At 39.5% G+C, this 18,424-nt stretch overlaps 1 protein-coding gene across 7 annotated transcripts in view; it reads left to right on the forward strand.

Annotated features, from left to right (window-relative positions):
* kif16ba (kinesin family member 16Ba) overlaps nt 1-18,424 on the forward strand; it is a 32,364-nt gene that overhangs the window by 1,020 nt on the left and 12,920 nt on the right. For all 7 annotated transcript variants that reach the window (XM_044342251.1, XM_044342261.1, XM_044342269.1 and 4 more), the window contains exons 2-16: nt 2,795-2,864; nt 2,974-3,087; nt 6,230-6,346; nt 7,135-7,232; nt 9,797-9,906; nt 10,497-10,639; nt 12,032-12,200; nt 13,564-13,695; nt 13,806-13,981; nt 14,840-14,905; nt 15,346-15,405; nt 15,741-15,860; nt 16,422-16,473; nt 17,388-17,525; nt 17,896-17,978. In XM_044342251.1, the coding sequence (XP_044198186.1) occupies nt 2,795-2,864; nt 2,974-3,087; nt 6,230-6,346; nt 7,135-7,232; nt 9,797-9,906; nt 10,497-10,639; nt 12,032-12,200; nt 13,564-13,695; nt 13,806-13,981; nt 14,840-14,905; nt 15,346-15,405; nt 15,741-15,860; nt 16,422-16,473; nt 17,388-17,525; nt 17,896-17,978 (1,648 nt within the window). The remainder of the gene's footprint in view (nt 1-2,794; nt 2,865-2,973; nt 3,088-6,229; nt 6,347-7,134; nt 7,233-9,796; nt 9,907-10,496; nt 10,640-12,031; nt 12,201-13,563; nt 13,696-13,805; nt 13,982-14,839; nt 14,906-15,345; nt 15,406-15,740; nt 15,861-16,421; nt 16,474-17,387; nt 17,526-17,895; nt 17,979-18,424) is intronic.

Below are 18,424 nucleotides of genomic sequence, written 5' to 3' on the forward strand. Positions count from 1 at the left end.
TTTTTCTGTTTTATATAACATAAGACTATTATATAATGTGATTGTAAATGTTTTTCTCCATAATCAAAAAAACATAAAACCTAATTAACGCGCTCTGTGCTGTCTGAAAGCTTCATTAAGGATTAATCAGATTTATCTGTGACTGATATATAAAATACATTTAGCACAAGTACATTACTGATGAGTCGGTGCATAAGCGGCATGTTATTCTTGTAACTGCTGGAGGAGGAGCTGGTTTGAACTGGTTTGTGAGGGTCACAAGATAAATCTGAGGGGTCTTGAGATGATAGACTTGGTAGAAAAGAAGAAGAGTTCTGCTACGTACATGTGGATTAATTTTTCAGAACTTTTCTTTAATCTTTCTTTTCTTTTCCACCAACCGCCAATGCTTCAAAGGTTATTTATATCGTAAATGAGTTTCTGTTCAGTTTTTGTGGTTTTGGTGGCTTGAAATAGAAAGTATTCATTCACTCAGTGATTTAAAACATGACTGACAACATGTTTCCAGCTGTTTTGTCTCCAGAGAGGCAGAGCAGGTGCAGCTGGGTGACCAGTGAAGGTTATTTCACAGCAGCAGGAGTGAAACTAACTGTTTATAGCACTGAAACATTAAACTTCCTCATGTTGTTTTTTAAAAAACAGTGAAACAGTTTCTTTTTATAGTTCAGCTGGTTCTCTTTTCTCTGTATGTTTGTACTGTTGTGATAGAAGTAGAGCTGCAGCGATTAGTCGATTAATTGATTAGTTAAACTATTTTGATAATTAGTTAATCGCTTTGGGTCCAAATTCTCTGATTGCAGCTTCTTAAATGTGAATATTTTCTGGTTTCTTTAGTCTTTATGACAGTAAACTGAATATCTTTGTGTTGTGGATAAAACAAGACATTTGAAGACGTCATCTTGGGATTTTAGACATTTTTCACCATTTTTATTTTATTTATAGACCAAACCGTTAATGAGTTAATCAATAAATTAGTTGACATATATAAATTGATAATGTATTGTATGCGTTGTGACCTTTAACGCATTTCCTGAACAGGTTCTTGTGTCTGCGTTAACTTGATCCTCCATTATATGACACTCATTATGAGAACAAGCAGCTTTATTACATAATCTATTGAAGTTATTGTGCCGCTCTGAAGTAACACACACACACACACACACACACACACACACACACACACACACACACACACACACACACACACCTTTATGTCCCATAAACACACCGCTGATGATGAAACATGGAGGATGTTGTTCAGCCAGAGAACAAACTTGGGTGGATACGGAAGATAATAAACGACTCAACAAACAGGTTCAGTCATGTGGATTTTATTTATGTCAGTGTGGAAAATAAAGATCGTTCAAAATGGAAAAAAGATACAAATCATCACTGAACAGTCAGAGTTTCATGTAATTCTTATTAAATTTTAGTAAACATTACAAATTATTATTCACAATTTTGGAGGCTTTTTTTTTTTTTTTAAATCATAATAACTAGAAAACCTTGTTCTAATATTTATAATTAGATATTATATTATTATTTGATATTTGGAAAATCACACATCAGGTTATGCAAACAACACAGCTTCTCATGTCGGCTGCGTTTTTATCAGACATAAATATGAAAAGTGATTTTGCAGAATAATCTGTTTGTTTTGAAAGTACTTCAGGTGGTAGTTGTCTGTTTCTATGGTTACAGTGCAAACAGGAAGTGGTAGTAGCTAATGCAGCATGTAGCCTTCAGCTAACGTACTGACAACATGTTGACAGTAAATCTGTGAGGCGTCTCCGCGGCGTAGAGAGACGAGAGTACTGGTATGACTTAAAGTTTACTGGTATTGGTGCTGGTATCACTTTAAGTGTACTGGTATTGGTACTGGTATCGCTTTAAGTGGACTGGTATTGGTACTGGTATCGCTTTAAGTGGACTGGTATTGGTGCTGGTATCGCTTTAAGTGGACTGGTATTGGTACTGGTATCGCTTTAAGTGTACTGGTATTGGTACTGGTATCGCTTTAAGTGTATGATACGCAGCCCTGCAGTTTGCCAAAATGTAAACACATATCAGCTTAGAATCCATAGTGTCAAAACTCAAAACATGTTTATTACAAATGGAGATAAAGAAAAATAATAAAACAATTATATTTTACATTTTACATTATCAGGACTTTATTTGCCAGAACTAAGACTCATAAAGTCCCAACAACATGTTTCTATTTGTCCTGAAACACTGAATCTCCTCTATCATCCATATTCACACGTGTTGTTGACATGCAGACATTCATACAGACAAACTATTTAAAAATCAGTAAAACGTTTTTTTGACACATCAATTGATGATCTCTGAGTAGTCTAACCTGTTGTGTAAATACATGACATGTAATACATGTAGAGACTCTGCTGTGAGAACTGAGCAAACAAATCCTGAGGTTCAAAAGGTTAATGTGTCTCAGTTTCCAGTCCGATTACTAAACCACGTCTTGTTTTGTTGGCTGATAAGTCGATTTTACACTGAAGAAGCCGAAAAGTCTGTGAAATTTTTCCCCTTGTGCTCAAATTTGATTAAGAAAACAAAATAAACTGAATAATTAAACTGATTTTGGTGTGTAAACCCCTTTTTTGTACTTTGAACTTGATCATTTTCTTTACTTTCTTTACTGATGACGGGATCATTTTCTGGGAAAAAAATAAAATAAGATTGACTTAACTGTCAAACACTTAGCAGAAATACAGTTTTTTAACTGTTAATTAGAAAGATGTCTTTAATTAAAATGTGTTTTCTTCTTCTACAGAGAGAAAGACTTGACTGCAAAATGCATCATCAAGATGGAAGGAACCAAAACCTCCATCACCAACCTGAAGGTAAAGTTCTTATTTCCCGCTCTGATGAGTTTTATTCAGCTTAAAAAATGACCTCAACACCTTGAAGTTGAACTTGCGTCATTGTGTTTTTGTCTTCTGATTTCTAAAGATCCCTGACGGCATCGCAGGGGATTCGATGAGAGATCGAACGAAGACCTTCACGTACGACTTTTCCTACGACTCTTCGGACTGTAAGAGCTCCAGCTTCGTCTCTCAGGAGAAGGTAAACGAGCCTCAAGACGTTCCTCTCCTCAGTCTCTCTGATCTTTCTTCTGTCAGGTTTTTTCTTTTGAGTGTTTCGAGTCTAATTGAACAAACTCTCTTATGCTGCTTTCATACTTTCTCAGATGTAGAGGAAAGATCAGAGAGATTCTAACCCTACCCTACCCTACCCTACCCTACCCTACCCTACCCTACCCTACCCAACCCTACCCAACCCAACCCAACCCAACCCTACCCAACCCTACCCTACCCTACCCTACCCTACCCTACCCTACACAACCCTACCCTACCCTACCCTACCCTACCCTACCCTACCCTACCCAACCCTACCCTACACAACCCTACCCTACCCTACCCTACCCTACCCTACCCTACACAACCCTACCCTACCCTACCCTACCCTACCCTACCCTACCCTACACAACCCTACCCTACCCTACCCAACCCTACACAACCCTACCCTATCCTACCCTACCCTACCCTACCCTACCCTACACAACCCTACCCTACCCTACCCTACCCTACCCAACCCTACCCAACCCTACACAACCCTACCCTACCCAACCCTACCCTACCCTACCCAACCCTACCCTACCCTACCCTACCCTACCCAACCCTACCCAACCCTACCCAACCCTACACAACCCTACCCTACCCTACCCTACCCTACCCTACCCAACCCTACCCAACATTACCCAACCCAACCCAACCCAACCCTACCCTACCCTACCCTACCCAACCCTACCCAACCCAACCCAACCCAACCCAACCCTACCCACATAAAGGACTTGTGAGCTCTGAAAACTCAGGAAGGTTGTATGACAAATGTAACAAATAAATAACAAATGTTGGGTTTATTTACATTGAACGATGGACCGTAGCTGACGTGAGGCGTCCATGTTTGTTTGGTTTTCAGGCACTTCTGTGTTTTTAGCTGCTAGCTCAGATATATCGGTGAGCCAGCTGTAATTATGACTCTGATGTTGACGTGAATGCTGTCAGTTGTACAGTTGTAATTACAGTAACTCTGACTGTAGCATTAAGTGGACAAACCTGCTGTAAATCTCTGGTTTCATCCTGATGATGAGGAGCTGAATATTCCATCATTAGCATCATTGATGCCCCTAAAATGTCCATGTAAGGCGAGTTTCATTCACAAAAATGTTCCTAAAGAGTCAAAAAGTTTGACTTTAACTTCATTTGAGGTTGCTGCTGCCAGAAATCTGTAACTAATGAGTATTTTCTGGATTAACTGGTTAATTGTTTTTTCTTTTAAAATTTAAAAATTAGTAAAAAATGAGGTGACGTCTTCAAATGTCTTGTTTTGTCCGACCAACGATCCAAAAAACAAGAATATTCAGTTTACTATCATGTATGACAAAAAAACCAATTATTTGCTGATTAATTTTCTTTTCATCAACTACATGTTGCAGCTTTATTGTCATTCATCCTTTAAATTTAGTTTTGAAATTGTCTAAAAACTAAATTAGAAACTGAGTCAATCAATGACTGAATCAACAGAAAATTATTTGGCAATTTTAAAAATCATTTAATTGTCAATAAAAGTCATTTATTAAATGAAAAATGCTGGTTATTGCTGGAATATTTGCTCGTTTTCTTCGTCCTCTATGAAAACGAAGTTGAATATCTTTGTATTTTGTATTATTTGTTGAATAAATGAGGTAATATGAATAAATCTAAAGGCATCAAATTTTCACATTTGAGGAGCTGAAACCAGCAAATATTTGCTATTTTTGCTTAAATTAAAGCTTAAATTACTAAAATGTTTATTCAGTTATCAAAATAGTTGCTAATTAATTTTCAATCGATCACCTGACTAATCATTGCAGCTCCAGACCTGAGTGAATAATCAAATAGAGTAAAAACTGAGTAAGAAGCTGGATATTAAAGGGTTAATGTGGTCTGTAAATCTGCTCTGGTTCTAGTAATAATCAGTTTGTATTCGGGGTCAGAGGTCGCAGGATTTGTCAAACTCTTGTTCTCGGTCAGAGCCGCTTGTTGCTGATAGACTCGAGTGTTTACTCAGGACTCAAACATGATTGTTGACGTATCACATTACAGCAGCGTCAATACTGAGTCATGCGGCCGTCGAGTCTCCGGATTTCGCAATCTCACCCGTCGGTTCACATGTCAACAGAAGCATTAAAGCACCTTCACTTGAATCTGAGTTAAAGTCATAACGGCAGCTTTACTCAGTGAAATGTTTCCCTTATGAAACCTTTTATTCTATCATTCAGTAAACTAACAACAGCACAGAACAGCTGATAAACTGGACAATGAAGCCAAATAATGACACTATAATTGCAGGAAGTTTGTGTAAAATGAGCAATTTGGATGAATTTTGAGCAGATTATTTCCTGTGATTATTTCAGTGCATCAGAGATGAGTTTTCCTCATATTTTTAGGAACTTTTTGTACAATTCTCTGTCTGTATCATATATATTTTTTAAAAGTTTTTAACTAACATACATACTTACTGGTGTTAAAGAGTGTTTTCTTCTCCCTGATGTTTGGCTGTTGTTCTATTAGCTCTTTGGTCACAGTCAAAGAAATAAAATCAAATACAATCAAATAAATAAAACACCAGATAAAATATAAAAGGGGAACAAACAAATTAAAACACCGTGCCTTTATCCTCGTGAGCTTTTTTTTTAAGTTTATATCATAAAAAAACAACATAAACTGTAAAAATAACAGTATTATTTATTTGTTTTTATTCACAGAAATTACTGAAATGCTGAGAATAAGTTTCTTACACTCCTTAAAATCAAGAAGGCCTCGTGAAGCCCCCTGCTGGGGGTCAGAACCCCAACTCTCAGCAGAGTCACCTTTAACCTTGAATAGATCTTCTGGACAGTTTCTCTGGAGGATCAACTTTACACCAATTTCTTATGATATCGATCTCTTCTTTGCGCTGCCTCCGTAATGTTGCCTAGTAACATCATACATCCCATAATGCCTTTAATAGTTGCGTCTACATCACCTAGAAGTGCTTTAGAGCATCTCCAGAAGAGGATGTTTGGCCTTCAGGACTTCACAGAGCCTCCAACATGCTCGCTGAGTGTTCATCTGTCTTAGTTTGATTATTAAAAGTTTCTTATTCTCTCGTTTTTCATTTGCAGGTTTTCAAAGATTTGGGCAGCGACGTGCTGAAGGCGGCGTTTGAGGGCTACAACGCCTGCGTGTTTGCCTACGGTCAGACCGGCTCGGGGAAGTCCTACACCATGATGGGAAATCCAGTGAGACATGTTTTAACTTTTCACATTCCTGACTGACAGTCTCGTCCAGAGAGACGTCACGGTGAGATTTCACAGATGTGACCCATCGATCCGTCTGCGGTGAGGTCATCAGCGAAGGATCCGGACGAGGTCGATTGATTTAAATGATGAGTGTTGCCAGTTTAAAGATAATGAGTCAGACAGCAAAGAACTTTTTCACTATTTCTCTAATTGTTTTGATTATTTGGATTTTAATCACTCGGTTAAAGGCGATAAGTCGTCATTCTTCAACTTTCTTATTCAATAAATCCGTTACTTTATTAGTCGTGCAGCAGTGAAACACACAGTTATAATATAAATATAAAAATAATGTAAAATCTTAAGATATTAACAGTCTAAATGGTGTTTCAAAGCCTTCTCTATTCTGTACATACTTCATTTATTTATTATTATCTTTAAAAGTCGTCAAATTTGGAAAAATTAACTTTAAAAACACTGGAATCTGTCCATTAAACACCCATCATGCATATCTTTTTATTCATAGAAAGTAACCTCCACCTTCACCAAATTCCTCCCAAACTCCTGAGTGTCTGTAGCTGTAGCTGCAGGGTCAAAGGTCACGATCTGTCTGTTGTTAATCTGGAGTTTAGTGTTGAATCTGGTAACAGAGACGAGTCCGACTGCAGGCGGAGCCGCGTGAGCTTTCATTCATACGTTCAATCTTATCTTCAGTCGGCTGTGAATGCAGAGTAAATAGAATCAGTTGAATCACGCTGAAGTCTAACTTAATGTTTGTTTTGTTGTTTCAGGGAGATGCAGGTCTGATCCCGAGGATCTGCGAAGGTTTGTTCAGCCGGATCGCAGATGCGACTCGATGGGATGAAGCTTCCTTTCGCACAGAAGTCAGGTGAGTCCAGATGTTTTTACTTTATATGTAGAGGAGAAGTGATACAACCCGGCTGGTCGGGGGGGAGGAAGGGAAGCAACATAAAACCAGATTTAGTTGGTTAAAAATAAACAACATTTATCAACAAGGAACTAGGACTGTTAAATACAAAAACACAAGAGGCAGATTACACTGCTGCTCAAACCAAATGAGCTGCAACTATCTTTATCCAACAGAAACCAAAAGAAATGAAACCTCACTATCTAACTCTCAGCAGCCCTGCGCCTAGTGTGTCTAAACTATAGACTGTATAAAAATATGGACGTAGTTACCGTGACGTCACTCGTTGGTTTCTGAAGAGCGGTTTTGAAGCTCAAAGTGAGCCGCTCCGGCCGTCGCCATCTTGGCAGTGCGTGACGCTGCCTAACTCCCAGCCAATCAAAAATGGGCAAAGAGGCGGGCCGAATGGCTGAAACAAGCCACCTAGCGGCTGGCGGACCTGTCACTCAAAGCAGCCATGTCCTTCATTATGCAGAACTTTACGGCTTAATAAAATTTAAACGGGTGAGTTATAAAAAAATTCACCCCCCGTACAGTTGTCATGAAAGAGGAAATTAGCTACAGAGACCGAAACCGTTGTTTGTACCAGGCTGTAAACATGTTTATTTCTGCTGTAAAGTTGGGCATTTTAACATGGGGGTCTATGGAGGTCTGTGGGGGTCTATGGGGGTCTATGGGGGTCTATGGGTGTCTATGGGGATTGATCGAGCAGCAACCTCTGGGGCTGAAAAATGAAGCCAATGCGGAAGTGCCAAAAACTGCGGTTCCTTGAACGGCCACTTGAGGCTCCAAAAGTGAGTCAATCCCCATAGACCCCCATGCTGCTTTGAGTGACAGGTCCGCCAGCCGCTAGGTGGCTTGTTTCAGCCATTCGGCCCGCCTCTTTGCCCATTTTTGATTGGCTGAGAGTTAGGCAGCGTCACGTACTGCTAAGATGGCGACGGCTGGAGCGGCTCGCTTTGAGCTTCAAAACCGCTCTTCAGAAACCAACGGGTGACGTCACGGTAACTACGTCCATATTTTTATACAGTCTATGGGATTGACTCACTTTTGGAGCCTCAAGTGGCCGTTCAAGGAACCGCAGTTTTTGGCACTTCCACCTTGGCTTCGTTTCATAGCCCCGGAGGTTGCTGCTTGGTCTAAACAAAGAAAATGCTCAGTGTGCGAGTTATCAGTTAACACTGAACTCCAGCCTGTACAGAGTCTAATAAAGGCAGCTCAGGACACACAGTGGCGAGCTGCTCACATCAAATCACAGCCACGTCGACTAACAAGCTGGCCACACATTAATAGATTCAATTAACCAGTTGAACTTGTCTGGATGGGAGCGCTGGACCAGGGGGGCTGAACCAATCAGGATCACCGAAGAAGCCGGCCAGTCACGTCAAAATAAATGATTCAGTTCACTCTGATAATTACACCCTCGCTGCTCCGCCGCCATTTACAGTTTGAAGCGGACAGTTCAGCAGACCAGTTAGTCTGCAGTGGAAGAATAAAATAAAACTCATCAGACTCTACTGACCCCAAACAGAAGCACAGGTGATGTAAGATTTTGGATCGAATATAATCTTGGTCGTACATGTTAACTTTTTTAACACCCTGTCAATCAAACTTTATTTGTATAAAGTAACATCTTTCATACAGGTGAGTAAAATTCAAAGCTTTACGACTGTAGATTTATGTTTCTTCCATGACAAAAAAGGTCCAACGACTTTTCTTCCAGAGGAAAATGTTGTTTTAATGTCTCCTCTGAGATGATCACTCTCTTTTATGGAAGATTTATTGAATTAGTTTAAATGTTCTGAATTGTTGCTTGTTGGCCAATAAAAACAGGCTCGTTAGCCTCATCGAAGCGGCTAATAAGAGTTCAGGGAGGAGTCAAGTCCAGCTTAGCGACCTCTATAACAGGCAAGTGATCAGAAACGCTGCTTCCCTTCTGGAGGACCGAGATCTGCAGCCCTCAGGTCGTCTGTCGAGGGTTCTCATTATGAGGACTAAAGGATCTCAGGTTTGTCCCTTGTTAGATGGTATTTTATTGTTGTCTGGAGGTTGTTTATTTGCACAGACTGCTTACTTGACTTGTGCACTTTGACCTTGATGCCGAATGAGCTTCTTTAAATCACTCTGCCCGCTACGTCCTGGTGTTTGTTGGTGTTGTTGGTGTCCTGGCTGCAAACCAGTTTCCCTGTAAGGGTCAATAAAGATACGTTGAACTTTGAACATAAATTGGAAAACAACTTGAAACTAAAATAATTTCAGACTAATGTACAAAAGAAATAAAAATAAAATAGAAATAAGAATTATAAAAATATAGTGATAGTTCCACCATTTTAACTGTTTAATCCTCCGTTCAGTGACAGAAAGCAGCTTTGACTTAACATCAGAAGGAAATATATTTATGAAGAAATGCGTCGAAAAGCATTTTTGACTAACGGCAGATAAAAACTCGTTCTTGTAGAAGGACAAACACCAGATTCTGAGCAGTAAAGTTGGGATTAATGACATGTTTTCTGCTGGTTTTTCAGCTACCTGGAGATCTACAACGAGAGGGTGAGGGACCTGCTGAGGAGGAAATCCACTCAGACCTACAACCTGAGAGTCAGGGAGCATCCGAAAGACGGACCGTATGTTGAAGGTGAGAACATCCAGACAAAACGGTGCCGGAGTTTTGTTTTATTTTCAACATTTTTTTTCCTTATTTTAATATTTTTTTTAGTCTTCTGGAGTTGGTTCAGGTGTTATTTTGTATAAAGTCCAGCTTTTCATGTCGCCTGGTTTCTGGAGCTGCAATGATTAGTCAATTAATCGATTAGTTGATTGGCAGAAAATTAATTGGCAACTATTTTGATAATAAAATAATTGCTTTAGTCATTTGTTTCAAAGGAAAATGTCAACATGAGAAGCTGCAAACAAATTTCAACATTTGTTTGCAGCTTCTTAAATGTTAAGATCTGAAAGTTAAGGAATCTAAAGCTCTGAGAAATTATAGCAGGCGTTTTATAGATTAAATGATTAATTAAAGAAAATAAGCTGTGGATGAATCAATATATAAAATTAAAGCTGCAAGCAGCGTTGTGTTTACAGCAGATTAAAATATTTCATCTTAAAATCGTATGTATGTAATTGTATAATGTGGTGATTTGGCCTTTAATCAATAGACAAGAATGTCCCCAGATAAAATGTTTCACGTGTTGGCTTCCTGTCTTCCTTCCCTCCTGATCTCAGATCTGTCCAAACACCTGGTGCAGAACTACAGTGACGTAGAGGAGCTGATGGAGGCCGGAAACATCAACCGCACCACCGCCAGCACCGGCATGAACGACGTCAGCAGCCGTTCGCACGCCATCTTCACCATCAACTTCACACAGGTCTGCGGTAACTTACTGGCTTCAGAAGTTTAGTAGATTTCTGCAGAGACGGTTTGTTTTGGTCTGTGGAGGCACCTTGACGTCAACCCCCGAGTATCAAACACTCAAATGTTAAAGCTCGAGCTCCGAACGCTGGAAACGGCGAAAATTAAAATAAAAAAAACAGGTGAAATATTGCAAAAATTTTCTTACACTTGTCTAAGGTGTAACAGTAGCTGTGTGGTTAAAAATCAAATGTAAACAATTGAGTGAATAAATGATGACATCATGAGTCATGTGACTCAAACGTCACTGAAGAGCTGAAAACATCAGATCTGTGTGGAGCGATGATGAGGAGGCTGTAACCTTCCTCAAATGAACACATGAAACTAACAGAAATGTCATATTTCCATCATGTTTTCCATCATTTGAGCTTTGACTGTCGCTCTTTTAATGACGTCTTCTCGTTGTTTCCTCTTCTTCTGCGACGATTTAACAGCACTGACTGGAGAATTATCGCCACCTGCTGTTTATCTGCTGATTATTCACACATCAGCAGTGGATGGAAACACATTAATTCACATTTTCTTTTGCTGATTTTTCTGGATATTTGGCTAAAATTTGAGGTACATTTGGATGGAAACAAAATAATATTTATACTCTGAGTGGTGTCATCACATGACAGCATATTGGCAATTTATAAAATGTTCTTCTTGCTAATCAATCCTCTAACAAGAACAACAATATTAACAACTGTAGTGCAGGTTTTAACATTACAGTAAATTCATTTGACAATGGTGAGCTGGCAAAGGAACATGAAATCTCCGCTCTAGGTCAGAAATAGTGAGTAAAAACTGTCATGAACACCATAGAAGAAGAGACAGATAGTCTATTGTAGTTAACTACACTTACAGGAACTATTGTCTCTTCAGTTTTGGCTGAAAATGTTTGATATCTGCCTGAATATTTGTTTAAAATTGGAAATGTTACGACTGTTTCTAAAGATTAGATGAAGGCAAAACACTGGTGGCATCGAAACAACAGCAGTCTTTGTTTTCTTTGTTTTCTTTGTAAGCCGACACACTGACAGCATCTCGACTTGTATCATCACGGGTTGATGCGTGTGATATGCTGGTGTCGTGTTTCCCGGCATCGACGCAGCCCTTTTATCGTATTTACTCCACAGATCAATACATCCCGGCTTCTCCTCGACCGCTGTTCCTGTCAGTGCAGGCAGCTGCCACCTGAACGTCCTGCAGTGTTTAGTTGTTGATTTTTACCAGTGAGGAAGTAACGATTCTGTGTTGCTGTAGTTGATGTATCATGAATCCTAATATGAACATAAACAGGATCCACATGAAGAAATTGACAGTAAATATTTATATAAATGATGATATTTACACTCTCTGTCAGGCTAAGTTCGATGCAGAGATGCCCAGTGAGACGGTCAGTAAGATCCACCTGGTTGATCTGGCCGGCAGCGAGCGAGCCGACGCCACCGGAGCGACCGGCGTCCGACTGAAAGAAGGAGGCAACATCAACAAGTCACTGGTCACCCTGGGCAACGTCATCTCCGCTCTAGGTCAGAAACAAACAAACACACATGGATTAACTGTAATGTGAAGGAAACGTGATGAGAAGCTTCAGACGTCTACATTATGTTGTGATGAAATTAAAGACCTCATGTGTCTGAAACCTCCTGGAAACAAAAACTGAAACTCAGGGCCTCTGTGGGGCCCCGGACCTCACTTTGAGAACCAAGGTGGGGAGGCAGCTCATTATTCATACTGTACATGATCCCTAAATGAAGCTAAATGTGAAGCTGTCAGTGGTACCTGTTATAATATCGGAGTCAAACTGACGTCTTCATATGTTTTGTTTTGTTTTGTTTGACCAACAGTCCAAAACCCATAGAAATCAGATTAACATCATGTTGGACAAAGAGAAGCTGAAACCAGGACGTTTTTGGAATTTTTGCTAAAAAAAAAAAGGCGATTATAAAAATAGTTGCACATTAATTTTCTGTCGACCAACTAATTGATTGACTGTCTTATTGTTGCAGTTGTAAAATAAATGCGGTTTAAGTTTTATTTAACTCAAAACTAAATAATAATAATATGAATGAAAATAATGAACACAATGTAGGTAAAGCAACCACTTTAAAAGTGACATATTCTGCACATTTCCAGCTCTATATTTATATTCTGGGGCTCTACTGGAATATCTTTGCATGATTTCCAGTTAAAAACTCCTTATTTATCTTCTACTGGTCCTTTATGCAGCCCCTCAGTTCAGCCTCTGTCTGAAACAGGCCGTTTTAGCTCCTGTTTCTTTAAGGCCCCGCCTCCTGATGAGCCCACTCTGTTCTGATTGGTCAGCTTCAGGAAGCCTTGTAAACAAACTATAGTAGTAGGATTTCACTTTTTCTCCTTCTTTACTCACAAATGTCAACTTCTCAAATCCATCCGTACATCATGTTGGAGCTGAATCACATCTGAAACATCCGGAAACACCTTAGCAACCACCTTAGCAACCACCTTAGCAACCACCTTAGCAACCAAGGCTACAGAACAGACGGCTGTTTACGAGCATGTGCGACCAGCTGACGTCAGCTCGTCGGCAAGGTAGAAAAAAATGTTGCAAACGAAGCGTTCGGAGCAGGCTGCAGTTCTGACTTATGACTTCTACATACGTTAAACTCAGGTTTCGGAGCTTTGGCCATGTTTAATATCCGACATCATAAATAGGATATAAATAACAGAAAATCACAGGAAGCAGAATATGTCTCCTTTAATGTATGTGTAAGAGGAAGTAAACTGGTTTTCTACCAGTAAAGAGAAGATAATTTGAGCATTTCTGTCGTTGAGTGTTCATGAATCATGTCAGTGGATTTTATAGTTATTGAGTTATTCCGGCTAAATGAAAGATCTACTTCCTGTTTCCAGCTGACATGACGCAGGACGCGGTGAACACCAATCTGAAGAAGAAGTCAGTGTTTGTTCCCTACAGAGACTCAGTGTTAACGTGGCTGCTGAAGGACAGTCTGGGCGGCAACTCCAAGACCATCATGATCGCCAGTGAGCAGCAAAGCAAATATCAAAACATCATTACAGATATTTAAAAAAACAAAAAAAAACAGCAACATATGTACTGGATGTAATTAATTTATAATCTCTTTTCATTGCAGCTGTTTCCCCCGCTGACGTGAACTACGGCGAGACGCTCAGCACTCTGCGCTACGCCAACCGAGCCAAGAACATCATCAACAAGCCCTACATCAACGAGGACTCCAACGTCAGGCTGATCAGAGAACTGCGGGCTGAGATCGCCAGACTGAAAGCTCTGCTGGTTCAGGGCAACCAGGTAAACAGCAGCTGGCACAACAAAATACACATATATGGTGAAGTAGAGTTACCCCGGGATTCCACCGGGCGCGTGTCGGAAGCGGAGCGTCTTCACCAGAATCTGTTTCTCTTCCTTCAAATGTTGACTGAACATTATTTAAAGGCGTCCTGGTGGTCTAAAAATTGAAGGACCTAAATAAGAATGTAAACGTTACAACTAGTTGGACTTCCTGTTTCTAAGAAAACTGACTTCAATTAATTTTACTTATTTAATGTAAGTTTAATTATTTGTTTATCATATTTTTATTGTGGTTTCCTCTTTTATCTCTAACATAAGATATTGTCCCTTAAGGGATTTTTTTTTCAAGAGCTCAAACATTCATCTGCAGACATACTTACATCCTTACAATCATTCATACATAATAAAACACACAATAACACCAACGAAATTGATTAAAAAAATCCAGTACAACTTATAAAACCAGTAAAATAATATTGCAGTAGTTTTGAACATTGCATGTTCAACGTAAAACCAACAACTTTTGTTTTGCACGTACAACAGAAAACCTGATTTATAAAGTGCATAAAGTTTAACCAACATGGCATTTAAATGCTGCTGTTTAAAATCTTAATGGAAGATGGAACAAAGTCTGAATATTAAAACTCTAAACAGTCAGTTAGAAAGTAAAACACTCTAAACAAAGACTTCTCAAATATAAAAATAATGCTGTTCTTTCCTCTCTATAACTTCCATACATGTCTGCACTAGACGATTAAACCTAGACTGTAACTGTACTGACGCTGCTGCTACTGATGAAAGTCACTAAGAAAACAATCCAATGAAAGTGTTTGTTGACTGTTTGTGTTTATTTGTCAGATTGCTCTGCTGGATTCGCCCACCGCTCTGAGTATGGAGGAGAAACTGCACCAGAACGAAGCCCGAGTGAGTCTGATGTTCGATGTTCTCACGTTAACGTTCACACCAGTTTAACCTGTATGGCTGAGAAGAAAACTACAACTCTGTAAATTAAACTAAATGGTTTCCTGGTAATGACTTTGTCTTTACATGCTGGTTTTTATAGACTCGAATCTTATATTCAGCAGTTAAATCAGCCTTTTATTATCTCAAATATTAAGAATTCAAGTTTTTTTTTTTAGAAGATTTAGAAAAACTCAATCATGCCAGGAGTGTTTTTGCAGGAAAACAGCCAAAGTAGATTTCAGAGTAGACAGACAAATATTTCAGTGAGCTGAAAATAGTGTTTATATATTTGAAAATGCTGCAGAAGGATGCAGGTGTTGATTAACAAGTGCAGAGTTTTATGTCTATGATTCAGTTGTTTCTGATGGTTTCTGTTGATTCGTATTAATTTGTGTTTGCAGGTTCTGGAGCTGACGAAAGAGTGGACCAACAAATGGAACGAGACTCAGAACATCCTCAAGGTGAAAGCACATGTCTTGTTTTATCTTCTGCGTTTATTTCATGATCATCGCTGTTTTGTTCACGATCGATCCTGAGACGACTGAAGAGAAACTAACAACTGCTGTGGAGGTGCTGAGAGTAAAACACTGTTTGTATTCTGCACTTACACAATGTTTTTATGTGCTAAGAGAGGAGACTAAATGAGAAAACTTTTACTATTTTTGAAGCAAAATGCAGATTAACACCTGACTGATCATTTTCCTTTGAGCACAGCTGCATTTTAAAGTTCTAAAACTTTGTCACTCTGCATAAAATCCTTGTACGGTGAATTAAAAACGCGACCTTGTGCCTGCAGGAGGAGACTCTTGCTCTGAGGAAAGAAGGGATCGGTGTGGTGTTGGACTCTGAGCTGCCTCACCTCATCGGCATCGACGACGACCTCCTCAGCACCGGCATCATCCTTTACCACCTGAAGGTCAGACTTTACTGCATCCTTAGAGAGTCTTTCACCAACTTGATATATGATTTAAACCGGAGAACATCAGTGTTCTCTCTGGATGTAAGAAAGTGATATTTAACCCTTTCATACGTAGTGGACAGCTATTCAAAAGTTGTTTTCTTATATATATGCATGGGGGTTTTAATGGTTTAGTTGCACATCAGCCAACACAGTGGACTCTGGTGTGTCGTCCCATATGCTGCCATCCAGTGGCCAGCCTTTGTAAGTGCAACACAAATGCTCCACAGCTCAGGAACATATTGCCAGTCCTTCTATTGTAATAGACCCTTGCAGGTAAATAAAACTTTGTAACATCAAGTAACAACTGAGGAGTAATACAATTGTTAAAATTTCCAAGTATTGATTTGATGTTTTCATGCTTAAAGAGGAATAAAAATCCTGACTGAGGTAATCATAATTCATGCATGAAAGGGTTAAACTGATCATATCTGAGCAGGATGAGGTTTCCTGTGTTTTGTGTGTCTTTCTGTTTGCGAGTGATTTCTAAACTTCTGTTTTTTCTTCTTCCACCTTCAGGAGGGACGGACATATGTGGGCAGAGAGGACGCGTCCACAGAGCAGGACATCAGTGAGTAAATCTATTTGTCATATCAGGCTGCACGGTAGGAAAAAAAGATTTGAAACCTTTATAAATCCTTGCCTTTATATCAGAGGGAGGATTAGATTTTCCCCTAACCAATCACAAGAGACCAACGTATCCGCCTGAATCTAACATCATTTTAAGTCGACACTGACGCGTAGCCATGCCAACGTACTGGTTTTGCCGGGGTAAGAGTGGAGCAAAGCAAAGTAAGAGATAAAACGAATCAGTAAAAACCAACAACGGGCCGGGTTTGATGAGTTTTTTTGTTATTTGATTCTGACACCAAAAACGTTTTTTTGTTTTGAAACAAATAACAGATTTACCATTTTTTGAATTACAAATGAATTACGAGTTATCCGATGATACCCGAACCGACTGGCTCCAACTTTACAAACATTCAAATCCATAAAGCTTCACTTTAAATTCTAGTGGAGATTCGAAAGTTTCCAACAATACCAATGTTGGCAGGATGAATGTGATTATTTCCATTTGATGGAACGGTGCAGCATCTTGGGTTTGAATATTTCAAACAAGAGTTTCAGTGAAAAGCGGAGAATATCTGATACTGTCAGTGTGGAAAATGTAGGAATGTGTGAAAATGTAACTGTTAGTGTTATGAGTTCATCTAATGCAGAGTTTTAGTATCAAACAAGGCTCATTTACCAGTCGGTTTTATGTAAGGAGTCATAAATAAAATACAAACAGCTTAATTGTTTCTGTGGTTTCTGACAAACAGAATCTCTTCATGACCTTCAATGTTCTCTTAAATGTAACTTTGATAAACAGCTTTCTTGTAAGAAGTTTTTATCTTCTTTTATACAGGAACTCCATAAATTATGTTAATTATAACATTTAATGTGCAGAATTTGATCTTGTTTTTGGGCGGTTTCCTCCTGCAGTCCTGCACGGTCTGGACCTGGAGAGTGAACACTGTATGTTTGAGAACAAGAACGGGACGGTGACTCTGGTGCCGCTCGGCGGAGCTCAGTGTTCAGTTAACGGCGTTCAGGTGACGGAGCCGTCGCAGCTCAACCAAGGTGAGAAAAGGAAATCTGACACCTCTGACAGCTTGTCATTTGTTTTTTTTAGGGCTTTTCCACCACAGGAACCTGGGACTAAATGTAGTTCCCAAACAGAGTCTGGTCCGGGGTGGTTTTGGAACTTTAGGGGCGGGGTTTGCAGACTGACCGTCGCTGATTTGTCAAACACAAGGCTTTTTTATATAGAGATACCACATTATAGCAGTAAAGAAGATCTGTCATTATGCCGACATAATGCCGCCTCCGTGTGTGATTTTTAGATAACAGCTCCTCTGGTTCCATAGTTACTGGAACTTTTTAGTAGGAAAGGGGACGTCATCTGCATTTTTCCATGTGTGTTGCTCACGTTTGTTGCGTTGCGGTCCAGGTGCTGTTATTCTGCTCGGCAGAACCAACATGTTCCGGTTCAACCATCCGAAGGAGGCGGCCAAGCTGAGAGAGAAACGAAAGGTGAGACTGCAGCCAAACGTCTTATCGTTTACAGGACCTGAAGATCGGACTGAAGCTGCTCTCAGACATCGACACTCATTTTTAAATCGCTGTTTTTGTGTAAAAACATCTTGCGTTCACACTAGTGTTTCCAGGTCGTTTTAGTAGAGACTTCTGCCCAAAGTTAAACACCTAAACAACATAAAACAGAAAAATCTCATCTAGTGGGTCCTCTTTTCAGTTGGCAAACAACAAAATTGATTCACACCAACATCTGGTACAGATTAGGACAATCAGCCCGACTAACTAACTGATTTTATGCTCACAACAATATCTGACAAAATCAACATAAACATAGCTTAATGACAACAACTTTAAGTCTGTTAAACCTCCGTTCAGTCTCCTCTGGCTCTCTGTCATCACTGTCAAATTGCAGTCAAATTCACAATATAGTTGTTCTCATTTAC

Source organism: Thunnus albacares, chromosome 3, assembly GCF_914725855.1.
Source record: "Thunnus albacares chromosome 3, fThuAlb1.1, whole genome shotgun sequence".
In the NCBI taxonomy this organism is placed as follows: Eukaryota; Metazoa; Chordata; class Actinopteri; order Scombriformes; family Scombridae; genus Thunnus; species Thunnus albacares.